Genomic DNA, 17374 nt, shown 5'->3' with positions numbered 1-17374 from the left:
CTATAGTTTGTTATGTTTGAGTGAAGCATTCGTAAGGGTGGACAAAGATAATTCAGCGGACTTCATTATCTATTCCAATTTCAGTCAGCTGATACGGATCCTCTCAATTTTTCAAATATAGATTATTCACATGCTTCACAACTTCCATGCATGAATACAGATACTCTCCCTTTTAGTCTTAAGAATGCTGACGACTGGAGAAAGGAAAGTTTACTGAAAGTGTTTGAGATATTGAGATGAAATTATATGTGGAGAGTATCCATAAATGGCCATATGCCCGGCAGACAGGAGATATTGAATTAAGAATTAGGTTGTTAATGTCCGGGTGGGATTGTAGGGACTGTATACGTCTACTCAGCTGGGTTTGTAGCCCAGGCTGTCGTCAAAGTGAGAGTTTTGTGACCGCAGATGAAGTGGCAAGAGGGGTGAGTTTCCGACTCTCGGCTGCTTGTCCTGCTAACTGCACCAACTGCCTAAAATGTTTCCCGTTTCACAGTGTACTGAATGTTCACATGTCAACAATATGTTGTCACCAAGCGGTGTCCTTTACATTAAGCCAATAGGTGAAGTAATCCTCCAATTTATACACTTAAATAAGATCATAGTAGGGATTTTCAAATAGCACCTCGAAGTCAAGCTAGCGTGGTTCGATACCTGAATGGTATCGACGTCCTTGAATCGACGCCAGGAGACCTGGTAGAGGTCACAGTTTTTCAGAAAGCATTAAAGTATGTGGATTATATATTGTATTTAGAGGAAATGCTTCACTGTAATATGTGCTTATAATGTTGTTTATTGTGTCAGTGTATGTTGATTTCTATGGAGTTACAAGCTAACCAACGTCGTGTGTCCGCTTTGTCAATATGACAATAAGTTATTACACCGGAGAAATACGTATATTCGATAGAGAGATGTATAATTAATGTGATAATGTAGATCTTGTTAGCGACAAGCGACGACATGATTTTTATGACTGGATAAATATGCGGGAATGGTCTTTTACCGTTACGTCAAAACACAATGACTATACTGTAAAATTGTGTTGTTTCCTCTCGTGAGTGCCATCCTCTTCATACAATTGTGTGGTGTTGAGTTGATTTGAGAATGTCAGAACGAGATTCAGATGTGACCAAGACTTATAAAAGACATTTCACGAAATTACCCATATGATAAATTTCAGCGTTTAAAAATTGCCACGCAGGCAATAATACGGCATTTCTCGTGTGTGTGTGTGTGTATATTTCATATGATTATCTCAGTAATTAAAATTATGTTTCGGAATTAGAAACCATCCATTCTTATCATATAATAGATTAGCGTACTCCTCTTACTATAGAACCGTACTTTCAATATATTTAGATTAAGTGCCCACTTGTATGTAACGAACCGAACCCCTATGCTCTTGAACGTAGCCATTGTGCCATATGGAAGTACGGATGATGGGACTTCGACGCTCGAGTTTGATCTTTTGAGGTTCCTCATCCAGAAGATTTCCATCCAACGAGATATTTGTGAAGTTAAATTTTATATTCAGCACACTGTCGAGCCCGGGACAGGTGCAATATATGGTATTTAGGGATTAAAATGTTTTATAAGTTTCTTTCTTTCTTTATTTCTTTATCCGCTTACCGTCCAGGGTTGTTTTTTCCCTAGAACTCAGCGAGATATCCCACCTCTACCGCCTTAAGGGCAGTGTCTTGGAGCATGGGACTTTGAGTAAGTGATCCAACTGGGAAGGAGGACCAGTACATTGCCCAGGCGGCCTCACCTGCTATTCTGAACAGGGATCTGGTGTGGGGGATGGGAAGATTGGAAAGAACAGACAAAGAAGTGGGAGGAAGCGGCCGAGGCCTTCAGTTAGGTACCATCCAGGCATTTTCCTGGAGGAGAAGTGGAAAACCACGAAAAAACACTTCGACGATGGCTGAGGTATGAATCGAACTCCCTCTACTCAGCTGACCTCACGACGCTGAGCGGACCACGTTCCAGCCCTAATACCACTTTTCTAATTGCGTGGCAGAGACGGGAATCGAACCCGGTTCTCCGGGGGTGGCCGCTAATCACACTAACCCCTACATCACAGGGGTGGACATTGAATTTTCTTTTTCAGGTAGAATTTGAAAGAGACAATCTGCCTAATGGGTGGAAATTTTAATCTTGAATTTTGACTTAGGTCCGTCTTAATCCACACATCATATAAAATAAATATTGTTCATATGAACTGATTAGGAGGCCGAACTTTTGATTCCATAATAAAGGCAATTATCCGGTGGGTTAGCTCTCTGCGTGGATTTTACTGCAGCACATCTAGTCGTGTTTTTCCTTGGTTGTGCAATGAGTGTAGAACAATAATTCTTCTTTCTTTCTTAATCTGTTTACCCTCCAGGGTTGATTTTTCCCTAGGAATCATCCCACCTATACCACCTCAAGGGCAGTGCCCTGCAGCGTGATACTTTTTGTCGGGGATACAACTGGGAAGGAGGACGAGTACCTCACCCAGGCGGCCTCACCTGCTATGCTGAACAGAGGTCTTGATGGGGGATGGGAAGATGGAAAGGGATAGACAAAGAAGAGTGAAGGAAGCGGGCGTGGCCCTAAATTAGGTACAATCGCGTCATTTGCCTGGAGGAGAAGTGAGAAACCACGGAAAACTACTTCGAGGATGGCCGAGGTGGCAATCGAACCCATCTCTACTCTGTTGACCTCTCGAGGCGGAGTGGACCGCGTTCCAGCCCCCTTTTCAAAATTCGTGGCAGAGCCGTGAATCGAACCCGGGCCTCAGGGGGTAGTAACTGATCACGCTAACCACTACACTACAGAGGTGAACACAATAATTGTTGTTTTTAAATTCATTCAGCAGAAAGAACATTAATAGACGAAAACGAAGAAGTATATTTCAAAATACATTGAGCAAAATCATTATTGTAGTAATCTTCAATTGGTAAAAGTAGAAGAATGAAACAGAAATCAATTCACCGGGATTTTAACACGAAGCGTTAAAGTGTGAGATCGCGCCACTTGCTGCACGCTAATGGGCGCGTAGAGGACGTCGGTAACTTCGACCGTAATTTTGTCGGAAACGGTTGAGCGAAGTTCCTCGTATACTTGGCGGGTTCCCCTCGTGAGCCAGTATCGAACTTGCCAAGTTGGGGTCAGAAGGCCTGCGCCTCAATCGCCTGAGCCAGTCAGCCCGGCTCTTTGTCTCATGAACATGGCAAGTGAAGATTAGGAGCAAAATTTGTAGTGTATATGAAGAAGTTCCAAGAAAAATTAATGCATCGCATAGCGGAAAATGAGACCAAGATGATTTTCCAAGTTTCTAACAAGCACTTCAATCCAGCTATGCTTTTTAATGTTAGCTTGAAAGACAAGTATTCCATAGTTTAACGCTTAAATGCGCAATTTATTTTAAATGTGATGGTTTCTCATTCCAAAAATAATAGATTGTTACCTGAAAATATTTAAAAATATATTTGTCAAAATTAATACATTTTTATTTATTTGGATCGGCAGCCCTTAAAATGGTTTTCCGTAGTTTCCCATTTTCACACCAGGCAAATGCTGGGGCTGTACCTTAATGAAGGCCACGGCCGCTTCCTTCCAACTCCTAGGCCTTTCCTATCCCATCGTCGCCATAAGACCTATCCGTGTCGGTGCGACGTAAAGCCCCTAGCAAAAAAAATATATTTGGATCAGTCTACTACTATTACTAAAATATATTCATTCATCTCCTGAAGTGGAGGCGGGCCTCCTAGACGGTGACGCCATCTCTCAGGCCAGGAGATTTGTTACGGTGGAGGAGATGTTCGGAGATCTTGTACTAGGAACTGTCCAGGCATTCGACTTAGTTCAGGAGAATGGAAAACCACGGAAAACCATTCTCAGGACAGCCGACAGTGGGGACCAGCCCCTCAACGTCTCCAGAATGCAGAGGAGTAGACCAACGCCAGAGCCGCGGCCACCCCTCCTCTGCTCAGTTAGTTGGTCGGAGTGCAGAGGTGTCGGACCAGCCGAAGCCCACTCTGTAACCGCCGACGTGGATCAGTCAGAATATTAAAAGTTTTGAATGTTTGCGTATCGGTATATGCAAAGCGTTACGATTACTGTAGCTTCTGTCCAGATAAATGGTTACCGTGCTGGCCTTTGGTCACAGGGGACCCGGGTTCGATTCCTGGCATGGTCGGGAAATTTAACGATAATTAGTTAATTCTCCAGGCACGGGTACTGGGTGAAAGTGCCGTCTTCACCATCATTTCATTCTCATCATGATGCGCAGGTCGCCCACAGGAATCCAATGAAAATACCTGAACCAGACCTCTCTGGTAGGCCATACGGCATTAATTACTGTAGCTTCTTAGGGATGTCCCGGCTCACGAATTCTCTGAGGTAAAAAAGCGTTTTATTTGTCTTAGCTTAACCGCTAACCGTTTAAAGTTTACACCACTCGCGCTGATTAGCAAGAAATATCATAAAATAAATTATTGTTCATTGTTTAATACAATAACGACCACCGGTGAGGTCTTCTGAAAGGCAAAAGTAAATGACAGTTCTAAAATCATAAAGTAGATATAACAAGCAAGTATATTATCCTTTGCACATACGCAATGCTGTGCATTTTACGGTTAACTATGTAGACCCAAACGTGTTTATCAACTCTATTAAGGAGAATATATATGTTAACTACATGCCGATCTTATCAGTAAAATCATTAAAACATCAATTCTTCGCCTTAGCAGCATTAAATACTTCTGGTCACCTAGTAATGGCGTGCATGAATTAATAATGTTACGTAAGTACAATTTGTCCCAATCTGACGGAAAAGAATAAAAGAAAGGAATTTCAAGGTTCTTTTGTTTGTTAAACATGGAGTGGGTGCTTCAAATGACGTGAATAGTAACAGTAACGTTTTCACTGAATGTCAGACATAAACCGAAATAATAAAGGTGTATTTAAATAACAAAATGAAACGACTTATTGTCTTCAATACTGATTCTAAAAGCATGCAAATCAAGTACAATAACACGGAATTAGTGGCCGCATGGTTTGAGTCACGTAGCTACCAGCATTGTCCGCCTCTGCGGTGTAGTAGTTAGTGTGATTAGCTGCCACCCCCGGAGGCCCGGTTACGATTCCCGGCTCTGACACAAAATTTGTAAAGTGGTATGAGTGCTGAAACGGGGTGCACTGAGGCTCAGAAGGTCAACTGAGTAGCCGGGGGTTCGAATACCACCTCTGCCATCACCGAAGTGTTTTTCCGTGGTTTCTCACATCTCCTCCGGGCAAATGCTGGGATGGTACCTAACTTAAGGCCACGGCCACTTCCTTCCCTCCTCTTTGTTTATCCCTTACAATTTTCCCATCCCCCACAATTCCTCTGCTCAGTAAAGCAGCTGAGGCCACCTGGGGGAGGTACTGGTCCTCCTCATCGGATGTATCCCCCGAGGGAAAAGCCAATCCTGGAGCGTATTAGGATTATTAAAGAGAATGAGCTTGGGTTCGGGAGATAGAGGATTCTAACCCCACTATTGGCAACCCAGAAGATTTTGTTCCGTAGCTTCCCCTTTTCACACCAAGCAAATACTGGAACTCTACCTTCATTAAGGCCAAGGCCGCTTCCTTCCCATTTCTACCCCACGTCGCAATAAGATCTGTCTGTGTCCGTCAGACATAAAGCTAATTGTAAAAAAGTAGAAGAAAGAAAGAAAGAAAGAAAGAAAGAAAGAAAGAAAGAAAGAAAGAAAGAAAGAAACTGTTATTTTGCGAGAGTGTTGCGTATGTGCTGTCGTAATGTATGAATATTTAGAGCAGAGGATTGACATTCGCTTCTTATTCGAAATGGGGAACCATTTATGGAGACACACAGTGGCGTGGGGAAAATCCGTTGAGATCCAAGAAAGTGTCGTAGTTGAGGTGAAACATGAAAATCTTGTCGACGTAATATTTGATATCAACGGTGTTGTGCACCATGAATTCCTGTCTGAGGATCAAACGGTGAACCGAAGACAATGTCTCGCTGTCTGAGACGTTTGAGAGTAAACGTTCAGAATCATGTAGAAACAACTAGGGAAACATCCAACAATGTGCCAGCTTACTCATCACTAAATCTCGGAAGATGAAGAAAAATAGTTTTACTCTCGAGTGTCCGGATATGAGGCTTCGCAAAATATACGTTCATTCTGGGTCATTGTAGGCCGGAAAATGGTGATTTTTCTTATTTGTTTCGTTTTTCAACCTATGATGGTTAAAATTCCCAACCCTGTCGGGAATCAAACCCGAGACCACTGTGACCAAAAGCCAGCATACTAACCATTTAGACATGGAGCCGGACATTAAACATATAATTAAAACTAAAATTAATTAATTCGGATCGCAATTTTAGGTTGTTTTTGCCATTTTTTAGGCCCTACTCATGACGTTTTTAGATTTTTTACGGCTCTTTTCAGGCAATTTATAGGTCTTCAACTTCCGAGCCCTACTCATCACTGTTGATTCGTGTATTTTTGGCGAGCATTACACCCAAATCTCCTGACCCAGCATCGACATACATTTTCTTATTCCCCATTCACCCTGAAGGGAAGAAGATTTCGGTCAAATGAAGGGATCTAACTGAAATCGCGCACCAAGTCTGCCTCCATAAGTGGAAAAATGCGTGAGAAGCAGAAATGATAGACAACAGTCATCCGCCTGGAAGCACTGTATACCATGGATTATTTGTCACTAAATATTAAGGGTTTCGTAAATCTAAAGTCAGAGTGATTCTCGAATCGGAATTAGAAGATAGGGATTACCAGAGACGTCACAATTGAGAACTCTGCTCCCAGACAGAGAAGATCTGTGTGAAAGGAAAGGGGAGATTTCTTTCTGTGGTCGTGTGCAATGTTGCCTTCAACAAACTTGCCTACTGCCTGCTCACTTTCTGTCTAAAGAAGGAAGTCAGTACCACTTGATTACTGGAGATTTAGGCTGAGGCCAAACTTGCGTGTTTTCAAGCTGCGTTACTGCGTGCTTTTCACGCAGCTGGACGACCTGCAAGGTGGGTGGCCACACTTGCGTTTTGTCACGCTGCATTTCCGCGTGCTTTTTTAAGCAGTAGTGTGACAGGATACGCGGCCAAAATTGGCGTGTTTCCACGCCGTGGTTATATTAGTGTTTTTTATACAGTGATGAAGTATCGCCATTGCTCTGCATATAGAAGGAATTCCATTAAATAATAACTCCGTTATTGCGTTTTGTGCTGCGTTCGTCGTCGTCGTCATCAATGTAAATATCAGATCCATCTCTAATAAGTGGCAGGTCATCATGCTCCTACACACTAAACTAGAAGACTAACAAGATAAATTTGTTGAGCATTACAGAATGTCCGTGACCTCATTTGAAATGCTTTTCTGTTTGCTGAAAAATGCTATCGGTGAAAGAAACACAACGTCTCCCTCAACACAGCGCCCGTTACTGATAACCACACATTTCTTTTCATGTCTCTCTTGTTGAACTGTTGGTCCTCTGTATCGTAAAGGCACGAGTACTTTTGTACCTCCAATATTAACTAATTTCATTCTGCAAGGTGAAAGTAGAAACCGAAAGCAAATATAACACGGGCAGTTTCAAACTGAAGCATAATAACACAGCGTCTTCTTGCCGCAAGTGTAGCCAGACCCTGGAGGGGAAAACACGCAAACAAAACAGACCGTTCTGGAGCGGATGTCCTCGAAGATGCGCTTTTGTCTCTTGCCCCGCCGCGGGAAATCACGCTGTGTGTGGCCGGTTCCGTCCAAGTTAGTGCTGTGTATTTTTGACGCGAGATTTCACGCAGTAACGCAGCGTGAAAGCACGCAAGTTTTTCTGTAGTCTCAGGACATAAAATGTCGATCGATCGATCAATCAATCAATCAACCACTCATCTGCATTTAGGACAGTCGCCCATTTGGCGGATTCCTTATCTGTTGTTTACCTAGTGTTTTCTTAAGTAATTGAAAAGAATTTGGAAATGTATGCAACATCTCCGTTGGTAAATTCAAATCCCCAACTCCCCTTCAGACTAAGGAAGGAAACATACTGATAGGGAGATCCTGAGGAAAGTTTGTGGTTTTCAGAAAAAAAGTGTAGAAGAAAGGTACCTCCTCGTCAGAGGAAACAAAGGAGCTATACCGGGGAGAGATGCGACAATACTGAGCAAAGATCAAAGCTCAACAGTTGTGCAAGTGGACCCCAATTATGCTTATTCGAAAGAACAAGAAGAAGGAGAAGAATAAGGGAGTACTTGGAATGAGCTAGGCTGCAGGAAAGACTCTAAAGATTAATTTGATAATTTCGGGATCGTTTAGCAGTCCTTGTACGTCCCTCCACAGAAACGTAACAGGCGATAATAAGGTTAACTCTTCTGTAGTTCAGAGGGATGATACTTGCTTATCTTAGTGAACTGAGATACGTTAATAACATTTAATAGTGATAATACCTTCTCCTTCACATAGCTCTGCACTACTTGGTTGATATCCACTCCTTCAATTTTGTTCTTCTTCATAGCTTTTTCTAAGACAGCAGTGGCTTCCTCGTACCTGCCCACAGCCAGCAGCCAACGAGGGGACTCGGGGATCAACCTGCAACAAATCAGATGTAGGTCTCAGTTTCTTGGTGCTCTTGGCGGTGTACAGTTAGGCTGAATATCATCAGGTATTTCTGCGGTCACTGAACTTTGACTGAGTTTGGATTTCGATCCGAAATTACGCCATAAATGTATCATTTATTTCATAAATTAATATTAAAAGTAATGCATAATCACCATAAAAATATTCTTTTTAAAATTCGTCATTTCAAAGACAAACATTTATTACTTCTGGAAGTTTTGCACTATGCAAAGCTACTACCACACTTCAGCCTAAGGGAATGTCCTATTTCTTGAATATTCTCATACAAACTATATTCCAGCCAATTAGCGCAAAAATCATTGAAATACTACTTTCTGATCATACTAAGGTTTACATACGTATTCTCGCTTGTTCTGAAAATGGGCAATTTTCATGTTGCGTGTTCGTAATTCCACAGTGGTAGAGAGCCTCTAGAATCCTTCCTTACGTAAGTTGGGGGGATTGATGATCCTCAGAACTTCGTTTTCGTTTTCTAAATAATGTCCCTTACTTGGAACTCCACCTTCCAAACCGATACAAGATTTGTGCCAGATCAATACGATTCTTTTTTTTATCAAGGTATTTGCTTGTTTATATTAATTTATATTTCTATATTGTACCAGTAAAATAGCCCGACTTTATGGATTAATTTGAAAGTTAGCATGAAGTAGTTCTCAGGGAAACACTGGGTGGTTTCTAGCTAGGGCTTGGTATAGGAGGCAGGGTCCTATCTACAAGAAAATTTTTAATTAGATTGGATAATAGTTTTTTTATTCAGAAAATACATTTCAAAGAGCACATCACCTTACTGTTGATAGTCGCTGTCTTCAACATCACCTTTTGATGACCCTTGCTCCCAGTTCACCAGGCTGAACGAGGCTGGAACACGTTCTGGAAGTTGCCAATATTACGTTGAGATAAGGCCGGAACACCCAGGTTGGTTTGATATGGCTCTGAGTCTCGAACTTCCGACGTTCTACGACGTTCTCCGACGATCTCCGACGATGTTGCGGGGTAATCACTCGTCACATAACTTATACGAGTATTCAGAATTACACAGTTCCCCGACACTTTGGTTTAACCGCACTGTTTCATTTAATATGGCTGGGATATGCCGTCGAATTCACTCTTAATCTTGTAGATAGAATTTAAAAGTTCACTAAAGATGTAGATGCGAATAGCATCGAGATTGGAAGAAAATAAATCACAGTTCATGAATAGAAATAATGAAACTCAAAATTGTTCACGCACTTGGCACAGTTCGTGGTGATTTTCCACTAAATAAAGTAGAACTTGACATTGAAAGAAATGTATGACTGCTCTAGAGTTTATCAAAGAGACTGCTGTCAGTCATGAAACAACACTAAGCACTTTGACGAAGAAATAAGGTTGAAATGAAAAGCAAAGTTCGTTTTTAGGCGCATTTGACATTAAATAAAATATGCGACTGTTCGAGAGTTTATCAAAGACACTGCTGTCAGTCACGCACAAATAATTTACACACTGTTCAGAAAAAAATAATACACAATTTTGTTTGAATTGGATAAAGAACACAGTTTGAGTTCGGAGTGAAACCTTGGTGTCATAGCACACGATTATGGTAATCACTTGCAGGAACACTCTTATGAAAGTTCGAACACTTTCATAAACACTCTAAATCCCAATGAAATTATGCTGACTGAGATTTAACAAAATGTCACAGTTAATAGTATAACGTAGTAGTGTCACATTGACATTAATTATGTTTCTTCAGATGCTAAGTTTCACACAGGCAACGTGGTAATAAACTCAGTTCTACAAGAACAAAAGTAATTTGCATCGAGAAGTTTCTACATGCGCTCAGAATATAAGTCCGTCTTAACTGTTGTCACCTAAGTCCAATACACGACTTGTCATAATCACAGTTCCAATACGCACACAGATTATAAGTTCAACTTGATTGATAGACTCAATGTCCATTATAAAGACTTTGTTATTCGTTAGAGTTCACACGCGCACAGTTTTTAAGTTCAACACGACTGTCAGAGTTTAAGTCCCACTTGAAGACTAGAAATATTCGAAGAGAGACTCTGTCAGCACTTCGACGAACACTGCAGCTTGGAGAGTCCGGCTGAACACCCATCTATGACTGTCTGATCCGGGTAAAGTGAGCTCTCCTTATATTCAGTTTGGGCTCCTACGTCATCCTATAACGTGATCCCTTTGAAGCGGACTATCTCGTGAATCCCTCGACGGATTTACTTGCGATTCAAAATTTCAGACGTTTATGTTATTCCCTTCAAAATGACGTATCGCTCAAGTCGCTGCGATACCTATTAGAGAAGTTTTGAAATTTTTCAATCGAATGTTCGCGAAGGCGTGACGTTCATATCCAGAACATACCAGGTCAGGCAGGCTACTCGTGGCGCGTCAGGCGGGTAGTCTATCTTGCCCCTGCAGCTACGTCACACACACCCAGCTGTCACCGGCTAGCCTGCTCGTTTCTCCGAACGTAAACAAACCAAGTTCGCTCTGAATATCTTGCGTGATGACTGAATGCAATTAATCATAAAAAAATACGGCAGGTACAGGTCGTAACCGGTACAATATAAAATCCTAGGATTTATTAATATTCAATTTATTAATGGTCAAGCAATTTAAAATACTTTTTCTGGATTACTTTTTTGTGGCGGTGATTATTTTGTACGAGGAAATACAACTGACCAATTGAATCGGTTATTTGAGAAAGCAGAGATGTCCATTTCCGGAAAAAAAATAGGTTTAATGCATATATGTTAAAATTATAGTATTCCAACCTTTCAGAGAGAAAACATACATGACCGCCTCATTATAAGGGAACTTGGAAATTTTCTTCTGGCCTACTGTTAATAGCCAGGATATATCTGGGGACTGGAATAACAAGCATGACAAGACATTGTTATTGTCAACAGGGAGGATGTCGCTGAGTAATTTTAATAAGTGATATTGTTAAGACAGGCAATGTTGGAAACAGGTCCGAATTTTGACTTCAATGTTATTGTATGAAGGGAAATTTAAAGATGAAACTTAATTGCATAATTGAAGTGCGACATGTAGTGAGCTTAAATATTGGTAAGCATTAAATAACCTGATTTTGTAATGTTTTTGGTATCAAGAGTTTATTTACGTGAGAAATTACATATTTGCAGTAAACTTCAGTCCATATATTACTCTTTTATTGAAAACTTATTTTTTTCTAAATTGGTCAGAATTATTACAAAAGATCTGATAAATAATTGTTACACAAAATTCCAAACATTAGAAGCTGTAGGCAGTTATTTCTCAAAACTAGTAATAGTGGACATGTGTGCTTTTTAAAATGACCGATTAAATTATTCTCTCTTAAAATTAATCAGAGAAGAGAAAAACAATTGTGTCAAATTTCCCGTTGGGAAAATTAAATGGTCATAAATATGTCGTTCAATAAATGTAAATCATATTCATAACGATTAATTTACAAGATGACCCAAAAGTTCGTTAGCATTTGACGAGGTAATAATTCAAGAAATATAGCAGGTAGAGAGGCAATAAATGACACATATGACTGACATGACATCGGGTGTTATTGACACCAAAGTAAAGTACACAAAATGACTAACAAATGGTGCTTCATACGATAAACAAGCAATAATTAACATAACACTCGAGTTTTAGCAAAGACGATATTCCTTATAAGAAATGCTCAACTTGTCGGTCGTCATTCATCAACAATACCTGTAGTCGAGGGACAATGTTTATGTGACTTACATATAAATCCGCTGTACAGCATATCCGTAGATATGGTGAGAAACTGCCGTCGGATGTTGTACTTTAGCATTCCTAATGATGCCGGATGATTGCGGTTCATTAGCGACTGCAGGTAATCCCACAACCAATAATCACACGGACTGAGGTCGGGGAGGCCAAGCAAGACATACCGCAATTGTAGGCGCATCTGATGCCCTCTCTCACGACAGTTTCTTTTATAGCATGTGGCATCACTGACGTGTTGGTGTCCATCGCCATCTGTTGGCCTGTTTGGGCACTCGTTGTTGGTATCAATAAAACCTCATGTTATGTCAAGCATGTGTGGCCATTTGTATCTGACGTATGGCTATCCACCGCCATCTGTTGGTCATTTGGAGTCAATGAAACCTCATGTCATGCCAGTCACGTGTGTCAATTACCTCTCTACCTGCAATATTCCGTGAAATATTGATTCGTCAAAGTTAACGCATTTTTGGGCCACCCTGTATTTTCATTATTTCACAAATATGGATACAGAACATTGCATACGCAGTTTGTTGAAAAATGGCGGCAGCGGATATGCAGTAAGCCCTCGCTGTCGGAAAGAAGAATGCTATAAGCAAAACTCGTGCGAATATATTGTGAATTCCGGACCTCCCCCTCATCTGCAACGTCGGCCAGTTCAAGACGCACCAGCTACACCACAAGTTCAGATCGCCGACGCACCACTACCATCGCCACCAGCGCCACCTCAGTCTCCACCAGAAATGTATAGGTACGTCATCCGAGGTGTCGACCCTTCCATCTCTGTCTCAACCAAACTACGAGAACTCCACGCTGCACGCATTCCTGCACACAGAGGTTTTGAATCAGGAATTTCACTGGACCTACATTCTTGGTCCGGCTACAACTACCTACGAAAGCATCTTCTTCTCGTCAAAGTCTAAATCTTCAGCCATCGCCATGAAGTTGTACCCTCCAGCTCCCCTCCTCGCACATCTCCAAGACTCATACGACGTCGCACCCGGCTAGCCCCTCCTCCTCAATCTAGCTATTCTATTTGCCCACTACCTCCATTCATTAGTTCCTTCTTCCCCTTAACTCTGCAAGCTGCCCTCCTCCGACTCTTCACCACTTCGTTAAACCAGATCGTCGCCAGACTGCTTTCCAATCAGCTACACCCCGGAACTCTTGTATAACCGTATTCCTTTCCCTCGCAACTTCTCTCTTATTCTCACTACCATGGGCAAGAGGCCTCATCTTTTCTACTCCTTTATAATATCTTCACATCGCTTACCCATCTCCTATATCTACAAGCGTCACACTGTTATCTTCACTGCTCTTGACCCGAGAGATCGCGTAACGATTTAGGGGGCCCACCGCGTCCTTCGGGCTGGGAATGAAACCTTAAAAAATAAATTTAAAAAATTGTGCATTCCAGGACGCACAACTCTTGTCCACGACGCATCGACTGATCTCTCATCGAACTCTCTCTACGGACAACTGATCTCCGTCGCAACATCTCCAAATATTCTTTTGCTCGGCTGGGTGGCTTGCCATCTACACTTTGCTACCTCGCCGACCTCAATCAAGCAAATAGGCTAACACCAAGTTGGCAGTCGGCCTCCCCACCACCATGCGCACCTGCATCAATCCCGATATTCATCCGCCATATCCGAAGACGATATTTGCAGCGCACTGCGCACAGCCGGCTTTCCAGTCCACGATGTTTACGCCTCCACTTCATTCACATCATCGCAGATTCTTCTTTATCTACCTACGTTGGACGACTGGCAGCGGCTCCTCAACGCCAGAGTGATTATTCACGACCGATACTACCAAGTGGAGCCTACTTCTCAACCCATCTTAGCTCAGCTCACAGCAGATCAAACCACTGTGCCCGTCATCAACGCGCTTCAACCCAGGCCACCGCAACAACCAACATCGCCCTCCTTTACCACTCTTCACACAACTACCACTACTATCATCACGACCACTACGACGTCAGCCTCTACTTCCTACCATACTCCTGCTACTACCGTTACGTCATGCCATCCTTCGCCTGTAATGATATCATCCCTTCCTCTTACCCCAACTTCAGTAAAACCTTGTCCCCAACAACTCCCCGACAACATCTTCGACTCGACCGCAGCGCCACCATCGGACGACACCGCAGCAACCGCCGCAACTTCATCGCCTACGTCGCCACTACCACCTGGCCACACTATGTCCAGTTGTATCATCCGCGGCGTAGAACCTACCATCTCCGAACGTGACATTCTCCGGGTACGCCCGTCGCGTGTTCAGGATTCACAGTGCCTCTGGCCCTACATATATGATCCGAGTATATTTTCCCACCGCTGATGATGTCAAACAACTTATCACCACTTTTGCCTACATCTATCGATATCGCTTCAAAGAGGAGCCCTCTTGATAACCACCCCAACCTCCTCGCCATACTTCCAACAATCCCTATCGTCGCCCCCGGCCAGCCAGTCCTCCATTTCCACCTGGTCAACCCGTCCGTCCACCCCTACCCCCAATTAATTTCTTCTATCAACCTCCTCCGTAAATCTAACTCCTCAGACTCCTCACCACCACATTATGTAATATCACCGCAACCCTACACCTCCTAATCCTTCAATTCCATCCTAGCCCTCTCATCTGAACTTTCACTCCTCACACATAAATAGATAAATATATTTTAAAAAACTCCCACACACACCTCCCTTTTCCTCACTTCAAATTCCCATCTTCCTAATGCCCTTACTCCTTTCTCAACCCGCGAAATATCCTGGCCTGGGTGAAGGCTTAACCTTCAACGTGGCCCGCCCCTCGCCTTCAGAGAGGGGAATGAAAACTTAGGGGGGAAATTGTGAATCCAGTGTTCACACAGACATTTGCACTAAAATATAATAGTTAATGGCAAACTTCGTGGAGTGCAGTCACTTTCGTGACCGCTACGTGTGACTCATCCATAACCTAGTGTTTCATTCGTACGGATTTTCCACGAACTGCAGCTAACCTTATCAACTGGACTATGAATGATCCGCACGATAAGGGGCAGATTAATCATTCTGCCCTACAGACTTGGTACACAGATCCAGCTACAACACCTTTACAGATAAATCCCCTTGATTTTCAATCAGATCTTCAAGATCAACAGCAACAATCCTCATAATGGAGCAACATCGCCCCTTACGTGCTAAACATCATGAAAAGAGCAACGGCAACAAAACGAAAATCAAGTACAGGTGAACATAGTAATAATAGTTCCAATATGAAGTACAATTTAGACCCTAAAACTAAGCGCTTTCTTACTGACCCCAATTTACATGTGGAACATTCAGTAGATATGGATACTGAGAACTAAAATGACACAACTAATGACGCAAAGGCATCAACCAACTTTCTGTTAAAACCCCATTAGATGCCCCAAAAAATTTCTACCAGGGTTACATCGTCGTCATCCGGTATCAGTCAAATTAACAGGTACAATAATATTGTTAATGGACAACTCCTTCTTGTTGATGAAGGGACTAAAGATACTATAGAGAACTTACAGTACATCCGATGTCAATAATACGATTGATCTTTAGAGAAAACATAATTCCCCGTCAACAAGTTCTCGAGATTAAACCTTCTGGTAAGAATAGACTTAGTATTGATACCTTATCCGGAATATCAGCAAACAAGTTAGTTAAATCAAAATTTTTGGAGGAAAAACACCTTGATGTGTATATTCCAAGTAGTGTTGTGCACATCCTATGAATGATAAGAGATGTAGACACGACACTTTTTTTTTGTTAGTTGCTTTACGTCGCACCGACACAGATAGGTCTTATGGCGACGATGGGATAGGAAAAGACTATGAATGGGAAGGAAGCGGCCGTGGCCGTAATTAAGATACAGTCCCAGTATTTGCCTGGTAAACCACGGAAAACCATCTTCAGGGCTGCCGACGATGGGGTTCAAACCCACTATCTCCCGGATGCAAGTTCACAGCTGCGCGCCCCTAAACGCACGACCAACTCGTGCGGTGACACGACATTTGGTGAAAATGAAATTATAAAGGCAATTCAGATTGATGTTCCCATTTACGAAGTGAAACGATTTACAAATAAGCTTCCAAATGGAGAGACACGACCAATTCTAGTGTGTCTCATAACATTTCATGTCCAACACCTACTTCAACATATTTATATCCTAGGAACACGGTAAGAAGTTCAACCTTACATTTTCCAGTGCTGTGTTTAAGATATAATCATTCCGAAAAGAACAACAGTTGACCAAGGGAGGTCGGATACGATGGCTGAAAGTGAGAAGGCTGGCACAAGTAAGTGGATCCAATGCCAGGACTCAGCTTAGGTCCCCGTTATCACCTAAACACGCTTCAAAGTTCAGAGCCCCTGAAGCCCCTGTTAGTCTCCTCTTACGACAGGCAGGGGAGATTATCTTCTGAAGAAGCAGAGAAAATTTATCTGTGAAACGTAAAGAATTTCACCTTGGTCCTGACATAGCGAAAACCCAAAAGCTTATTATCACGTGTACGGTTTATATTAACGTCTTGCGAAGTCGGTAGGGTCCACACATTTTAGTGGATTTGAGAGAATCACATATAATAGTATCTGGCTCAATGGGGAAGTCAGTAGTAAAGCAAGGGGGATTCTAAAACAATGGGTGCTTATTCAGCGCAGCATCAGCATTTTTCCACGAGGTCATTATTTCTTGGCAAAGTCATTGACCTCTAGTACAAAGAGCTTTTGTTTACAAACAAGACCACGGCTAGCTTTCTTATTCAAAATCCGCACCTAACACGTGCTTGTGTTAGTAAACAAGAGCACGTGGTCGAGTTGGTAAACAACATCACGTTGTACTAGGGGACAATGACCTTGCCAGGGGGCAATGACTTCGTGGGAAAATGCTGACGCAGCGCTGATTCAGCGCCCATTGTTTTAGAATCCCCCTTATCCTACTACTGAAGTCAACGCGAAACAACTTCAGTCTTC

The 17374-nt window shown here is 42.3% G+C and overlaps 1 protein-coding gene across 1 annotated transcript in view; it reads right to left on the bottom strand.

The window, feature by feature from the left end:
• Positions 1 to 17374, bottom strand: part of LOC136867002 (organic cation transporter protein) — a 383839-nt gene that overhangs the window by 31460 nt on the left and 335005 nt on the right. Inside the window, exon 5 of the mRNA XM_067144099.2 lies at positions 8453 to 8594. Coding sequence (XP_067000200.2) covers positions 8453 to 8594 — 142 coding nt within the window. The remainder of the gene's footprint in view (positions 1 to 8452; positions 8595 to 17374) is intronic.

This window comes from Anabrus simplex, chromosome 3 (genome assembly GCF_040414725.1).
Source record: "Anabrus simplex isolate iqAnaSimp1 chromosome 3, ASM4041472v1, whole genome shotgun sequence".
NCBI lineage: Eukaryota > Metazoa > Arthropoda > Insecta > Orthoptera > Tettigoniidae > Anabrus > Anabrus simplex.
Note: the sequence above shows the minus strand (reverse complement) of the source record. Positions and strands in the feature narration are given on the sequence as shown.